This window comes from Clarias gariepinus, chromosome 26 (assembly GCF_024256425.1).
Source record: "Clarias gariepinus isolate MV-2021 ecotype Netherlands chromosome 26, CGAR_prim_01v2, whole genome shotgun sequence".
Lineage (NCBI taxonomy): Eukaryota > Metazoa > Chordata > Actinopteri > Siluriformes > Clariidae > Clarias > Clarias gariepinus.
The window spans coordinates 24,897,501-24,912,500 of NC_071125.1; the positions used below are offsets into that span (position 1 = coordinate 24,897,501).

Genomic DNA, 15,000 nt, shown 5'->3' on the forward strand with positions numbered 1-15,000 from the left:
CGGGACAGGTCTAAACCACGGGACTGCACACACACACACACACACACACACAAATGATTTATAAGTAATGCATTTGTCTAACTTCCTTTTTCTAAACCAGTTTTATGTGAATAACACACACACACACACACACACACACAATAACACACACACAGCGTTTATAAGTGTGGCTAATGAGATGCTTTCAGCTATAATTAAGTGCCACTTGCTGATTAAGGTTCGGTATTGCTAACCCCTCGCTAACGCGCGCAGGAACACACCACCAGCGTCACCATGACGACCGTACGAACTCAACACTGTAACTGGAGGTGCAGCAGGTAACAGTGTTTAATGAAGATCTGAAGTTAAACACTGAAACATCAGTAGAATGTAACCCTGATTCCTAACGGTTTTATAACTGCGCCGTCTGCTTGTGATGTCACTAAACCAACTCCCTCCACCAATCATGAAATATAGTTATTGTAAACAGTTCACTATGAATCCTGCATGCTAAGCTAATTATCATGATTATAACTCAGACTAATATCGTGATTCGTAGATGCTCAGTGTTAACAGGAATAACAGTAATAACAATAATAACAATAATAATAATAACAACAATAATAAAAACAATAATATTAATAACAATAATAATAATAACAGTAATAACAATAATAATAATAACAACAATAACAATAATAAAAACAATAATATTAATAACAATAATAATAATAACAGTAATAACAATAATAATAATAACAACAATAACAATAATAAAAACAATGATATTAATAACAATAATAATAACAATAATAATAACAACAATAATAATAACAACAACAATGAGATGTAGCTGACCTTGAGCGACTCGGTCTGCAGGCCCAGGCCCTTCGTGCACAGCTCCATGACGGAGTAAGAGCAGAACGTGTCTCTGACGCGGAACTGACTGACGGCTAGCAGCCAGAGCGCGGGATTGACTTCCAACTCCGACGGAGGGATCAAGATGGACTGGTGCCCTGAGTACACACTGCGCACACACACACACACACACACACAGACATAATCAGTGCAACTCTCTCTCTCTTCATGTCTCGTTCTCTTTCTCTCTTTCTCTCTCTCTCTGACCTGCAGAGGCACCAGAGGACGAAGCCCAGGCCGCAGTACGGGTCGAGGCAGATGGCCACTTCGCGAGACGGGTACAGCTCACACTGGAGCTTGATTGAGCGGCAGAAGGCACTGGTGGCAGAGTGAGACATCTGAGAAGCAAAGAAAGATGGAGGGAAGGAGGAGGGACGATTAACAGAGAGTTTGGACTGATTCAGTAGAGCGTGTGGGAAAGAGAAGCGCTCGGCATCACAACAGTGATCAGTGGCACAAACACAGTTTTACAACATCTGTGTGTGTGTGTGTGTATGAGTGTGTGTATGAGTGTGTGTATGAGTGAGAGAACTTGTAGTGATGAAGTGCTTTTCCTCCTCATCGTCCCTGGACCTGGGGACCGAACACCAGAACCGCTCTACAGATCAGAACAGCGGATCAGGTGGGCTTTCAGCATCGCCCCCTGCTGGCCACGCGCCCTGTCTCACTAATCTAATCCAAACAACTCTGAACACTGACTGCTCTGAAATCAATCAGGACAATTAAAAAGGGGCTCAAGTTCAATTCTGTTTAATTTCTACAGCGTCTTTAACAAGCAGCTTTACAGAATAAAAAAAATTATAGAAATGAAATTAATCTACATGAGGAAATGTTTATGAACCAGAATGATCAGATGATCCAAGTCGAGGGAAAAACTCCCTGAGATGGCAAGAGGAAGAAACCCTGAGTTTTAAACATAACCTGATATAAAACTGCAGCCGCATGATGATTTACAGTTTCCTTACACACCAGTGTATTAACATTAACGAGGGAATTTACAGCTTTGTTTTTGTTTATTAGGTTAACTTTCAGTAACGTTAAACCAGACCTTTAAACCTTCACAATTGTTTATATTGGGTACGACAGAGATTATCTTTGGTTCATAAGGATTTCACTGCACGTCACACTGCTGACACACTATTTATTTATTTATCTATTTATTTCATATTTTATATTATTTACATGTCTTTTCTAAATGTTTTTTGGGGAATATTTTTGAGCAGCTATTATCTGTATTTACATTATTTCCTAAGGCACAATGAGTTTGACAATACGGAATTTCACATCCTCGTCTCCGGGACGGATTAAAATCGAATCCTAAAGTCCCGCTGTACTGCTTAAATACCGGCTTCGAGCCCTGACACTTACCTCACTGCCCCCGGAGAGGAAGAGACTCTGGAGGTGACAGTGAGCACGCACCAGCCCCGCCTTTATCAGGAACACCAGTTCATGTCTGATCTTACACTGTTTACCCACAAACAAGCAGACAGCGCCCGTCTCTGGGACTTTACGAGCCTCATAAACACCGCTCAGGAAGTGACTGCAGTCGGCAAAGATCAAAAATGAGCAACATGTGGAGAAAAACTGTGTGTGTTCAGGACTACACACACACAGAGTGTACCTAATGAACGCTCCTGAGGGTCACACACACACGTGTCTAGAGCACGTCATGTCCTGCACACGCCTTTAAACCGCAAATAAAAAGTAAGAAGCTAAAAAAGGGGGGCCGATAAAAGACTCTTTCTGGTCCTGACTGTAACATGACGTCACGTTGGAAACAGCACGTGATTATAAAAAGTTCAAATGGAAACCATAATGTAAAAATAAGGAGAGTGTAAATCTTTAAATAATAATTAAATTCAAATTGAAACTGAAGAGGAGGCGGATCAGACCGGCTGTGATCAAGATGGTAATCTGTAACGAGGTATTAACAATTAACGAGACAACGTCAATCAATTACATCAACTTTACCGCATGTCAACTAACAATATTACAAACATGACATTTCAAATAATGATGGAGAAGAAAACACTCCACACCCAGCTAGCGCTGACGTCACACACACTGGTCGCGGTGTTTTTGGTCGAGTCGGAGTGAAACGCTGGCGCGCGGTGCAGGTGTTTGTCCCTGAGGGTGTTAGTGAGCGGCTAAAAACAAACCCCGCCCCCGCCCCAGCGCGTGAGCTTCTAACGTCTCGGAGTGAGCGAACACAGACAGGACAGTAAAAACCCCAAGAGTGTGAGGCACGTACCTTTACCCCTGCGAGCATCCCTGTGGTGGACACACTGAAGTCCAGGTACGCCAGCGTGTCCGGGTTCGAGGGCTTGTACAGCTGAGGAGGCTTTTTCTTTGGCAGATCGTCTGGAATATCAGAAACACTCCGATTTATTTGTTACATTTCGTGTTAAATAGAGACTCGTTTAAGCCCGACTCCACCACGCGAGTGTGTAAACCGCAACCGTAGCTTTGATTATGAATTCATCTCATACATTGTGTTCAAACACACAATTTTTTTTGAAGGGGCGGGGCCAAGCAGATCTGTCCCAGCTGTTTCAGTAAAATAACAGGAATCTGGGGATCTAACAAGCATCTGGCAGATCACACATGATTATTATTTATATTATATGAGATGTTACTGTTACTGTATCGTTACTGCCGTTAGTGTTTTCCTGGAGAGAGTAAACACTTTAACATGAACACAAAGCAGAGAAACACACACAGCTTTTATGTCTGAGAAACACCACAGCGCTTCGGTTCACTGAGACGTGTGTGTGTGTGTGTGTGTGTGTGTTAGACTCACCTGTGTCCAGGACCACGGGCCACGCCCTGACATCCACTGCGGCAGACGCTTCCTTGGACTTCAGCAGTTTACTTATCATCTGTGTAGTCATGACACAGGCTGAGCGGCTCACCTACACACACACACACACACACACACGCACACACACACACACACACACACACAGCTGTATGACTGTGCCTCAACATTTCCAAAGAGTCAGAGACAGTGGTGTGGTTTATGTTCTAAACCCCTCCTCACCTCCACGATCATCTTGACGGTGGGCAGCGTGGTGGCGATGTTCTGAGGGTGCGGCGGGCGCACGGTGATGGGCACACAGCCCGCGTACAGACACCCGTAAAACGCCGCGATGAGGTCGATACCTGTGGGAGTGAAACATATCAGCGTGTTATACAGATAAGTGTGTTATATCACACTTACTGTATTTACTCACACAGACACACACTGCCTGGAGAAGGAAACAGGAATAATTCACATTTCAGGAAAATGTTAAGAGCCGCACAAAACATTATTAAACATTAAACACTAAACGTAGAGCCGGAGCTGAAGTTCACAGAGTAACTCTGATCACAAACACATCCCGAGTGATGGAGACACTTAAACACCTGGGGTTCAAAACATCTACAGTAGAAACCAGAGCTGTGGTTAATAGTGAACATAAGAGCATTTACACACACACACACACACACACACACATTTTGCTTCAGTAAGACGGGACTCTGGAGTGATGGAGAAAGGTCATGTGACCTGATGAGTCCAGACTGATCCTATCCCAGAGTGATGGGCGTGTCAGGGTGAGAAGGGAAGGACATGAAGCGATGCTCCCATCATGCATAGTGTCCACTGTACAAGCCTCTGGAGACAGTGTTATGATCTGGGGTTGATCAGTTACTCAGGTCTAGACTCAGTAACGTTATGGGGCAATAAAATGAAGTCAGCTGACCACCTGAATGTACTGAACAACCAGAGGATCACATCTATGGAGGGTTTAGATCTTCACTGATGGGACGGGACACATTCCAGCACTCAGAGTGTGAGAGAGGGCAGGTGAAGGATAAAACCACATCGGGGCAAAAACATTAGACGACCGTAACTTGTTCTGATTAGTTTTATAAAGTTTGTAATAAAATGAAAACAGTGACGACAAAATGAACATCAATCATCGAGCTTCCTGTTTTCGTATCGTTGCCGCGAAAGTTTGCGTTTGTGTTAGCGTTTAAATTACATACTTTTTTTTTTCATTTATACAATAATAATATTAATAGCAACTAGTTTTTACATCTCACACTATTTGGCTTCGCCTTTTTCTGCGCTTTTTGGAGAACGCGCGAGTTTCTTTTTCTAAAAACAACAAACAGAATTCAGCTCCAAACAACTACAACTCCGACTCAGGTACGTTATCATGTCTAATATTCAGCTCGTTCAGTGTGTGGAGTGCAGGATGTTTGGACATTCTTCCTCCGTCGTTAGCGGTAATTTTATTTGTGATAGGTGTGTGTTAGTGAGCACTCTGATGGAGAAGATATCAGCGTTAGAGGAGCGCATCCAGACTTTAGAGAGGGTTAGAGAGTGTAAGAGCAGCGTTATTCCTGTAGCGGACAGTCTGGGTGCCGCAGGCGGAGATAACCAGCCCCCGACTCCGGCATTAGAGCCCTCACAGCGGGCCGAGTGGGTGACGACTCGGCGGCATACTCGTTCAGCCAAAGCTAACGCTAAGGCTAGCCCACCGGAGCACACCTCTTCTGCGCTTCACGTGTCCAACAGGTTTGCTCTCCTCAGTGATGCACCCACCGAGAAACCTGAAAGAGCTCTGGTTATAGGAGACTCTATAATGAGACACGTGAAATTAGCTAGACCTTTAGGGGCGCCAGCGGCAGTGGTTAGGTGTATCCCGGGAGCCAGAGCACCGGACATAGCAGGTAATCTTAGGGCTCTAGGACAGCACAGGTTCTCCAAGATAGTGGTACATGCTGGAGCTAATGATATACGCCTTCGTCAGTCAGAGGTTAGTAAGAATAACTTTATAGAGGTGTTTAAATTAGCGAAGGCGATGTCCGATGGAGTAGTATGCTCTGGTCCCATCCCAATGAGACGTGGTGACATAACTTACAGCAGGTTATGGTCGCTGAACCGCTGGATGTCCAGGTGGTGCTCCGAAAACAACGTGGGCTTCATTGATAATTGGAAGACCTTTGAGGGCAAAGCTGGCCTGTTAGGGCGGGACGGTGTCCATCCCACTCGGGAAGGTGCTGCTCTCATTTCCTGTAGTATAGCTCATAGTCTCAGAAGAGGCCTAGTTAATCGGTGACAATCCAGAGCCCAGGCCAGGGAGCAGACAGACAGGCTAAACCAACCGTCTGCTAGCTGCATAGAGTCGTCACTCAGGGTTCACTCTATTGAGACTGTGTCTGTTCCCCGAGCTAAAATCAAATTTAGAAAGACTCAGAAAGTCTGTTTTAGTAATTTAATTAACATAAAGACCACAAACTTGGATCAGACTGAATGTGCAGCCGGCACCTCTGATCTGAAGCTAGGACTGTTAAATATTAGATCTCTCGCATCTAAAGCAGTTATAGTTAATGATATTATCACAGATCAGGAGTTTGATATACTCTGTTTAACAGAAACCTGGATTAAACAGGACAAGTATGTAGCTCTAAATGAAGCTAGTCCTCCTGGATACAGCTACATACACCAGCCTCGGTTAACTGGTAGAGGAGGAGGCGTCGCAGTTATTCACAATGATAATTTGACTATTGTACAAAAACACGGACACAAATTTAATTCATTTGAAATTCCTTATAGTAACATAAGTGTATTTAACTATATTAAGTCAGCTCAGTCGATCCCGCTAATCATCATTTACAGACCTCCAGGGCCGTACTCTGAATTTCTTAGTGAATTTGCAGATTTCCTCTCAAACCTAGTCGTTTCTGTAGACAAAGTGTTAATTACTGGAGATTTTAATATTCATTTTGAAAACCCAGAAGACCCTCTGAGAACTGCATTTATGTCTATACTGGACTCGGTAGGAGTAAATCAGTGTGTAGTAGGACCCACTCATAAAGCAGGTCACACTTTAGATTTAATAATATTATTTGGATTAAGTATAAAAAATTTATTCACAATACCACTATCTGAAGTTATCTCAGATCACTATCTTGTCTCAATTCAAGTGTGTCACAATAATAATGTACACACAGCGCCGCGCTACCGTATGAAACGTACATTCACATCAACTACCAAACAGAGTTTTATCAGTAATCTCCCAGAGTTCCCAACTACAATTAGATCACCGTCTGACCCCACAGAACTCGATCAGGCGACTGAATATTTAGAGTCGACATTTCGCTATACCCTAGATAATGTAGCTCCAGTCAAAAGAAAAATTATTAGAGATAAAAAACTTGCTCCCTGGTATAACGATCACACGCGCACTTTAAAACAGACGGCTCGGAAATTAGAACGTAAATGGCGTCAAACTAAATTACTAGTATTTCAAATAGCATGGAAGGAGAGCATCCTGAACTATAGAAAAGCTCTTAGTGTAGCTAGATCAACATATCTCTCCACTCTTATAGAAAATAACAAAAATAATCCTAGATTCTTATTTAATGCTGTAGCCAAATTAACCAGAAATAAGACCACTGCAGAAATCTCCACAACAACATCATGCAATAGTGAGGACTTCATGAACTTTTTTAATAATAAAATTGTAAATATTAGGCATAAAATTGAGGTTTTGAAACCGAACAATGTAATTGATGCAGATGTTAATCTAGCCATGTCAGACCAGAACCTAGAATACTTTACTCCCCTTGAAGAGAATGAACTAATTTCACTCATCTCCTCTTCAAATTCATCAACCTGTATATTAGATCCTGTACCGACACATTTTCTTAAACAGATAGTACCAGCAATAATAGAACCCCTGTTGAGAATAATTAATTCTTCACTCAGCATTGGATATGTTCCAAAATCTTTTAAATTAGCAGTTATCAAACCAATAATTAAGAAACCTGACCTCGACCCCTGTCAGCTGTCCAGTTACAGACCGATATCAAACCTCCACTTTATCTCTAAGATCCTGGAAAAGATAGTAGCGGAGCAGCTATGCTCATATATACATAGAAATGGCATACATGAACTGTATCAGTCAGGATTTAGGCCTCATCACAGTACAGAGACAGCACTCGTTAAAGTAGTAAATGACATTCTATTGGCCTCTGATCAGGGTTGTGTAACTATGCTTGTATTACTTGACCTCAGTGCAGCTTTTGACACTGTTGATCACGCTATTCTTCTTCACAGATTAGAAAATGTAGTGGGAATTAAGGGTACAGCCCTCTCCTGGCTCAGATCCTATCTGACCCATCGTTATCAGTATGTAGACTTAAATGGTGATTATTCTGCATGTTCTCTAGTGGAGTTTGGCGTTCCGCAGGGTTCAGTTTTAGGTCCACTGCTTTTTTCCCTTTACATGCTTCCTCTGGGCAACATAATCCGTAAGCATGGTATTAGTTTTCATTGTTATGCTGACGATACACAGTTATATGTCTCAGCAAAACCTGATGAGAAAAAACAGCTTACTAAAATTGAGCAATGTGTGCAGGACATAAGAAATTGGATGCTAATTAACTTCCTTCTGCTAAATCCGGATAAGACAGAAGTTCTAGTCATAGGACCGCATACAGCTAGGAGTAAAATTTTAGATCACACCGTAACTTTAGGTGGCCTTTCTGTTCCATCAAATGCAACAGTGAAAGACCTTGGTGTGATTATTGATTCCAGCCTTTCATTTGAAGCACATGTAGATAATATTACCAGGATAGCATTCTTTCACCTCAGAAATATTGCCAGAATAAGAAATTTATTGTCGCTAAACGACGCAGAAAAACTAGTTCATGCTTTTATCACCTCTAGGTTGGACTATTGTAATGCCTTACTGTCTGGTTGTTCAGCTAGATGCATAAATAAGCTTCAGCTAGTCCAGAATGCAGCAGCGAGAGTCCTCACCAGAACCAGAAGATATGAGCACATCACCCCTATCTTATCTTCACTCCATTGGCTCCCTGTGAAATTTCGCATTGATTTTAAAATACTACTCTTGACATATAAAGCATTAAATGGTCTCGCGCCGCAGTACCTGAGCGAACTGCTAGTGTCTTATGATCCGCCACGCCTACTTCGATTAAAGGATGCAGGCTGCTTGTCAGTACCGCGTATTATTAAAACTACAGCTGGGGGCGGAGCTTTTTCTTACAAAGCCCCAAAGTTTTGGAATAGTCTTCCAAATAGTGTTCGGGACTCAGACACAGTCTCAGTGTTTAAGTCCAGGCTAAAAACCTATTTATTTAGCCGAGCATTTTTATAAATAGATTAGCCATAGGTAAAGGAGCAGATCTGGGGGACTCATGGACGTAGAGTATTATGGTGAACTGGTATGTTTGGATGCTGTCTTCCTCACTCTCATTGATCACTCAGGTTTGTTGACGGTGAGGTGATTGGTCGCTTTACATCTCAGTTCCCCCTCATGTTTGTGTTTCCTTCTGGCTCTCCCTTTTAGTTATGCTGTCATAGTTAGTCCTGCCGGAGTCTCTGCTTGCACTCTACAGTTAATATACATTCACATTATACATTGTGTGACTGTGACCATACCTAACTGCCATCTCTCCTCTTCTTCTCTTTCCCCCCCTCTTTCTTTTTCCTCTCTCCTCCTGTCCCCCCCTTTCACTCTTTCTCTCTCTCTCTGTCGAGCTACACATGTCGTTCCTAAGCTGCCAGTGATCCAGACTCCCTCTGCCCTCCGGACCTGTCTGACCCATCCTGGTGCCCCGCTTCTGGCTGAAGATCTCGTCACATGGATGTCCCGTGTGTCTCTCTGGGATGCGTCTGGTGTCTGGGGATGATTCTCTCCACCTAGAAAATGGTTCTGGCCTTGACTGGTGTTGGCAGCTGTTTCTCTGAGAACTTGACAGTTCGATAGTTCATGATTGGAACTTCTTACAAGTCTACCTGGGTCTTCAATAACTACCTGGACTCCATATTAACATCAATTAACATCAGCTATTATAGCTGAACTGCCTCCCACCCTACACACTGTATAAATGCAGATCATTTACTGCTTTCTGTTTCACCCAGATGAGGATGGGTTCCCTGTTGAGTCTGGTTCCTCTCAAGGTTTCTTCCTATTACCATCTCAGGGAGTTTTTCCATGCCACTGTCGCCCTCGGCTTGCTCACCAGGGACAAACTGACCATTTTGATTTATACAAATTCACATTTCATACAAACCTAAATAATTCTTTTGACTATGTAAAGCTGCTTTGCGGCAATGAAAATTGCTAAAAGCGCTATACAAATAAAATTGAATTGAATTGAATTGAATCATGTAAGTGATGAAAATAACATTTAGGTGATCAGGAATAAACAGTCAAACCAGGGATTTAAACACACTGTTACTGCATCGTTCACAGCTCACCCTGTCCGACACACACACACACACACACACACACATGATAAGGAGAGATCGAGTCAGGATTAAATCTGTCATTTGTTAAACTTAACACCTGTTTAACTTTATATTCCAGATCAGCGTGTTTCATAACTAACTAAACATTTTACTGGTTTATGTTGATCTTTATCTGAGCCTGTGGAAGTTCTCTGTGTGAAGGCGGTGTGTGTGTGTGTGTGTGTGTGTGTGTGTGTGTGGCACATGACGCACCAGGCGGGTACACCAGCGCCACATGATCTCCGTCCTGCAGGTGTCCTCGCTCCATCAGCATCGCCGCGATCTTCTCTGCACGCTTATGGAGCTGAACGCAGGTCAGTGAGCTCAGGACCGCCCCCTACAGGACCAACACACACACACACACACACACACACACAATAGTTGTTTTTAATCACAAATTGACTGAACTTATTTTAAGCTTTAAAATGACAAACTGCTTGTTTGTTTGTAATGTGTGTGTGTGTGTGTGTGTGTGTGTGTGTGTGTGCGCAGTGTTACCCGAGAGCTGAGCAGGGTGAAGAGTATGTGGTCCGGGGTGGTCTGTGCTCGCCACTGCAACACTTCAGATAAGAACAGGAACTACAGGAGGAGAAAAAAGAACTGATAGAGTGAGAAGTGTGTGTGTGTGTGTGTGTGTGTGTGTGTGTGTGTGTGTGTACATAAACACACTGAAGTCTGTGACCCTGCTGTCTTCAGTTTACAAGTTATTTTTATTCAATGGAAATCTATGACTACTGAAACAATGTTTTGTGCTGAAACAGCGTCAGAACTCCAGAAGAGCAGAACCCGAGCAGAACCCGAGCAGAACCCGAGCAGAACCTGAGCAGAACCCGAGCAGAACCTGAGCAGAACCCGACTGGGTTTTCAGTAAAGCTGAGTGTTGGCTGAGAGAGCAGAGCTTCAGGAAGGTGTTACTGGATTATTTATAGGCCTGTTGAGGTTAAAGTACCTGTCACTCACACTCACACACACACACACTCACACACACACACTCACACACACACACACTGACACACACACACACTGACACACACACACACTGACACACATACTTACACACACACTCATACACACTCATACACACCCTCATACACACCCTCATACACACACACACTGACACACATACTCACACACACACTCATACACTCACACTCACACACACTCACACACACTCACACACACACACACACACACACTCACACTCACACACACACACACACACACACACACACACACACACACTCACGGGCCTGATTTTCATGGGGATGGATGGAGTGGGTATGAAGCACTTGAGAAACATGCACAAGAAAAAGAGTGTGTGTGTGAGACTCTGAAGGTCCAGGTGACATGCATGAGTGTGTCGCTTCATACACACATGTTGTTGTGTGTGTGTCTGTGTGTGTGTGTGTGTGTGTGTGTGTGTGCCTACGTCACTGAGCTGAACTTTGCGACTCAAAAATGTTTTAATACAATACGGGTGATCCTGAGATCGACCAATCAGTGAGCAGTGTTTTTACGGCTCCGCCCACTTATTCATTTTTTAGACAGCCTGTGAGAATAAGTCTCGACACACCCTACAAACAGCATACACACTCCTGTTCACGTGGACACTGATGACCACCACCACCAGCGCTCAGGTCCACCCCTCCCCCTCACCCACACTTATTCCTAGATTACGTCTGATCCTCGTCTGTGTCCTGCCTCGTCTGAGAGGCTCCTGTCAGCACTGTGGCTTCACCTGTGTTTGTGTCATCGGGTCTCATCCTTACACACACAAATTAAAGTAATTATAATCAACTCAAAGCTGGAGATGAGAAGTACAGCGGTGCCTCGGCATACAAACACCCCGCTCAGTGAATTCTCAGCTTAAGAACTGAAATCAGTCTTGGCATGGGAAGCATTTTCAGCATACAAGCAGCCGAGTGTGTAAGATTTAGTGCAGACAGCACCAAGAGGATGAAAGGATGGAGCACCATGGGTCCAAAAACGTTAGCAAGAAGAAAAGGGAGCCGCTTTCAGTTTAGTTTTTAAAGCAGTCGGTGCCGATAGGAATCATAAATTAAGGTTAAGTGAGGTTTAATGTCTATTTTTTTTATAATTTCCTTCATTTACATGTCTTTTCTAAATGTTTTGATTATTTTTATATACATAAATATGATTATAGTGTTGAAAATTGGTAATATTGGTAATATTTCTGTGAGGCTGGAACGGATTATCTGCATTTACATTATTCCCTCTGGGACAATGCGCTCCACAATACGACGTTTCACCTTAAGTGGCCTCTGGAACGGATTATGCCGAGGTACCGCTGTGACATGGGTGGATGGGAGGATGGGTGGGAGAATAGGAGGATGAAAGGATGGGTGTATGAAAATCAAGGCCCCATGGTGTCACACACACACCTTTCTTGCCTGATCATTGTCTTCGATCTGTCCCAGGTCTCTCCCACTGGCCTGCGCGATTCTCTTCCCTGACACCAGATTCCCCACCATCACCGACGCCGGTCCGATCTCTGTACACACACACACACACACACACACACACTCACCTGTTACACACGTATACACACAGAGATACTTCACAGCACTGAGCAGCACTCTGTATCAGAAGCTCGTGTGCACCGTCGGCGGTGCCGTGTGTGAGACACATGTACAGGTGAAGAGCTTCAGTCCACGCTCACGTCAAACACCACGCTGAACGATGAGAGGAACCACCATGGACTCGTTCTGGCAGGTCCCCTGATGTTTGATGTGAGCGCCACCTGAAGGCCAGTACCTGCATGTGCTCACACACCACACTGCTGTTCCTATTAAAGTGTCCAGGGAGTGTATCCTACTAGCAAGAAGACACATGCAAATTCTCCAACGTTCCTCAACCATAAACAAATAACAATCAAGCACACACACACACACACACACACACACAGAACATTCTGAGCAAATTTGCATGATCAGTCAGTAATGGTGAGGTGTGTATGTGTGTGTGTGTGTGTGTGTGTGTGTGTGTGAGAGACACACACCTGGTTGTTTCTGGCGGGGTTTGGGCAGGTTGGTGACGCAGGTGTGAGGACACATGAGAACGTTGCAGGGATGCAGAGAACCTTCTAGAAACAGCTGCTTGGTCTCAGACAGGTGGATCCCCCCCAGCGGCGTCTTGGGCAGTGTGTTGGCCGGAACCAGCGCCAAACAGAACACACCCACGTTGTGGATACTGTCTATGGCCTGCACACACACACACACACACACACACACACACACACACACACACACAGTAAAAAGGTCTGCAGATATCCACCTGCTGTGAGCAAAGCAGTCTGCTGAAGTGTGTGACCTTTACCTGTGCAAATTATCTACATGGACCAAAACACACACACACACACACACACACTTGTTTTTCTCTCTCACTCTTGTCGGTGGTAAATGTGCCTGAAATCCTGACAGTGTAGAAGATAATAAGTCCAGATGTGTGAGTGTGTAATGCTGATGTTCCCCCGTTCCCCCCGCGCTCTCGCTTCACACTTGCCGTGCGGTCTTTTATTCACTGCAGGGAACACCCGCTAAACACCGCGCGCTCTGATTAAACTCATCACAGTCTAATCCCAGTCTAATCCCAGTCTAATCCCAGTCTAATCCCAGTCTAATCCCAGTCTAATCCCAGTCTTATCACAGTCTTATCACAGTCTACTCCCAGTCTAATCCCAGTCTTATCACAGTCTACTCCCAGTCTAATCCCAGTCTAATCCCAGTCTAATCCCAGTCTTATCACAGTCTTATCACAGTCTAATCCCAGTCTAATCCCAGTCTAATCCCAGTCTAATCCCAGTCTAATCACAGTCTTATCACAGTCTAATCCCAGTCTAATCCCAGTCTAATCCCAGTCTAATCACAGTCTAATCCCATCCGATCTGCTGTAATTAGACTAAAGTCCAAAAGAGGAATAAACCAGATTATCTGCGCGGTGTGAACAGACACGCCGCGACACTCGAATGTTCCTCCGGCGATAATCACGGCCGCAGGACAGAACTGGACTCCAGACGAGACCTGTGTGTGTGTGTGTGTGTGTGAGCATCCTGTAACACACCTGCAGCACGCGACTCATCCACTGGAAGCTGTCCTCCTCTGTGGAGTCGGGTCTCTGTTCCGCCACCACCACGATCCGCTCGTCATGGAGAACCGTCACAGAGAACACCGCTATCCTGCAGGAGCACACACACACACACACACACACACACACACACACACACACACTTTACATTAACACAGACTTCACACTCACTGCTGTGCTGTCTAATAGTTATAATAATGTGTGTGTGTGTGTGTGTGTGTGTGTGTGTGTTTCAGACACTCCTCCCTCTCTCACCTTCCTCTGTACACAAACTTCATGGGCTCTACAGCGAGTGCCGTGGCCACGATGTCATCAGCGTTGTGTCTCCGCCCACTGACCACCATCAGGCCGTCCATCTTCCCCGCGATGAACACGAGACCGCCGGGACCCACGAAGCCCAGCAGGCCGGTGCGCGTGAACGGGTACTCGCTAATCAAAGCGCCCGAGCCCGTCATGGGGAAGACCTGAGAACAGAACCGGCACATGAGTGTGTGTGTGAGTGTGTGTGTGTGTGTGTGTGTGTGTGTGTGTGTATAGAGCTTTCAGAGAACCTCGAAGGTGTTCTTGGTCATCCCCGACAGGCCGTAGTACGACGTTCCCGTGGCGATGGAGCAGACACACAGCTCTCCGATCTCATCTGTTCGACACAACTGTGGAACGCCTTCTGGTTTCACCACACACATTAGTGC

At 44.5% G+C, this 15,000-nt stretch overlaps 1 protein-coding gene across 5 annotated transcripts in view; it reads right to left on the reverse strand.

The window, feature by feature from the left end:
• The window catches only part of dip2ca (disco-interacting protein 2 homolog Ca), an 80,207-nt gene that overhangs the window by 7,670 nt on the left and 57,537 nt on the right, over positions 1–15,000 (reverse strand). For 3 of the 5 annotated variants that reach the window (XM_053488200.1, XM_053488198.1, XM_053488202.1), the window contains 13 exons: positions 14,863–14,999; positions 14,567–14,775; positions 14,288–14,402; positions 13,227–13,428; positions 12,610–12,719; positions 10,706–10,786; positions 10,421–10,544; positions 3,938–4,059; positions 3,698–3,809; positions 3,149–3,258; positions 1,105–1,235; positions 838–1,006; positions 1–23 (listed from right to left, as the gene is read on the reverse strand). The exon at positions 1–23 is cut by the window's left edge and continues 148 nt beyond it. In XM_053488200.1, the coding sequence (XP_053344175.1) occupies positions 1–23; positions 838–1,006; positions 1,105–1,235; positions 3,149–3,258; positions 3,698–3,809; positions 3,938–4,059; positions 10,421–10,544; positions 10,706–10,786; positions 12,610–12,719; positions 13,227–13,428; positions 14,288–14,402; positions 14,567–14,775; positions 14,863–14,999 (1,645 nt within the window). The remainder of the gene's footprint in view (positions 24–837; positions 1,007–1,104; positions 1,236–3,148; positions 3,259–3,697; positions 3,810–3,937; positions 4,060–10,420; positions 10,545–10,705; positions 10,787–12,609; positions 12,720–13,226; positions 13,429–14,287; positions 14,403–14,566; positions 14,776–14,862; position 15,000) is intronic. The other 2 variants (XM_053488201.1, XM_053488199.1) reach the window with 1 other exon arrangement.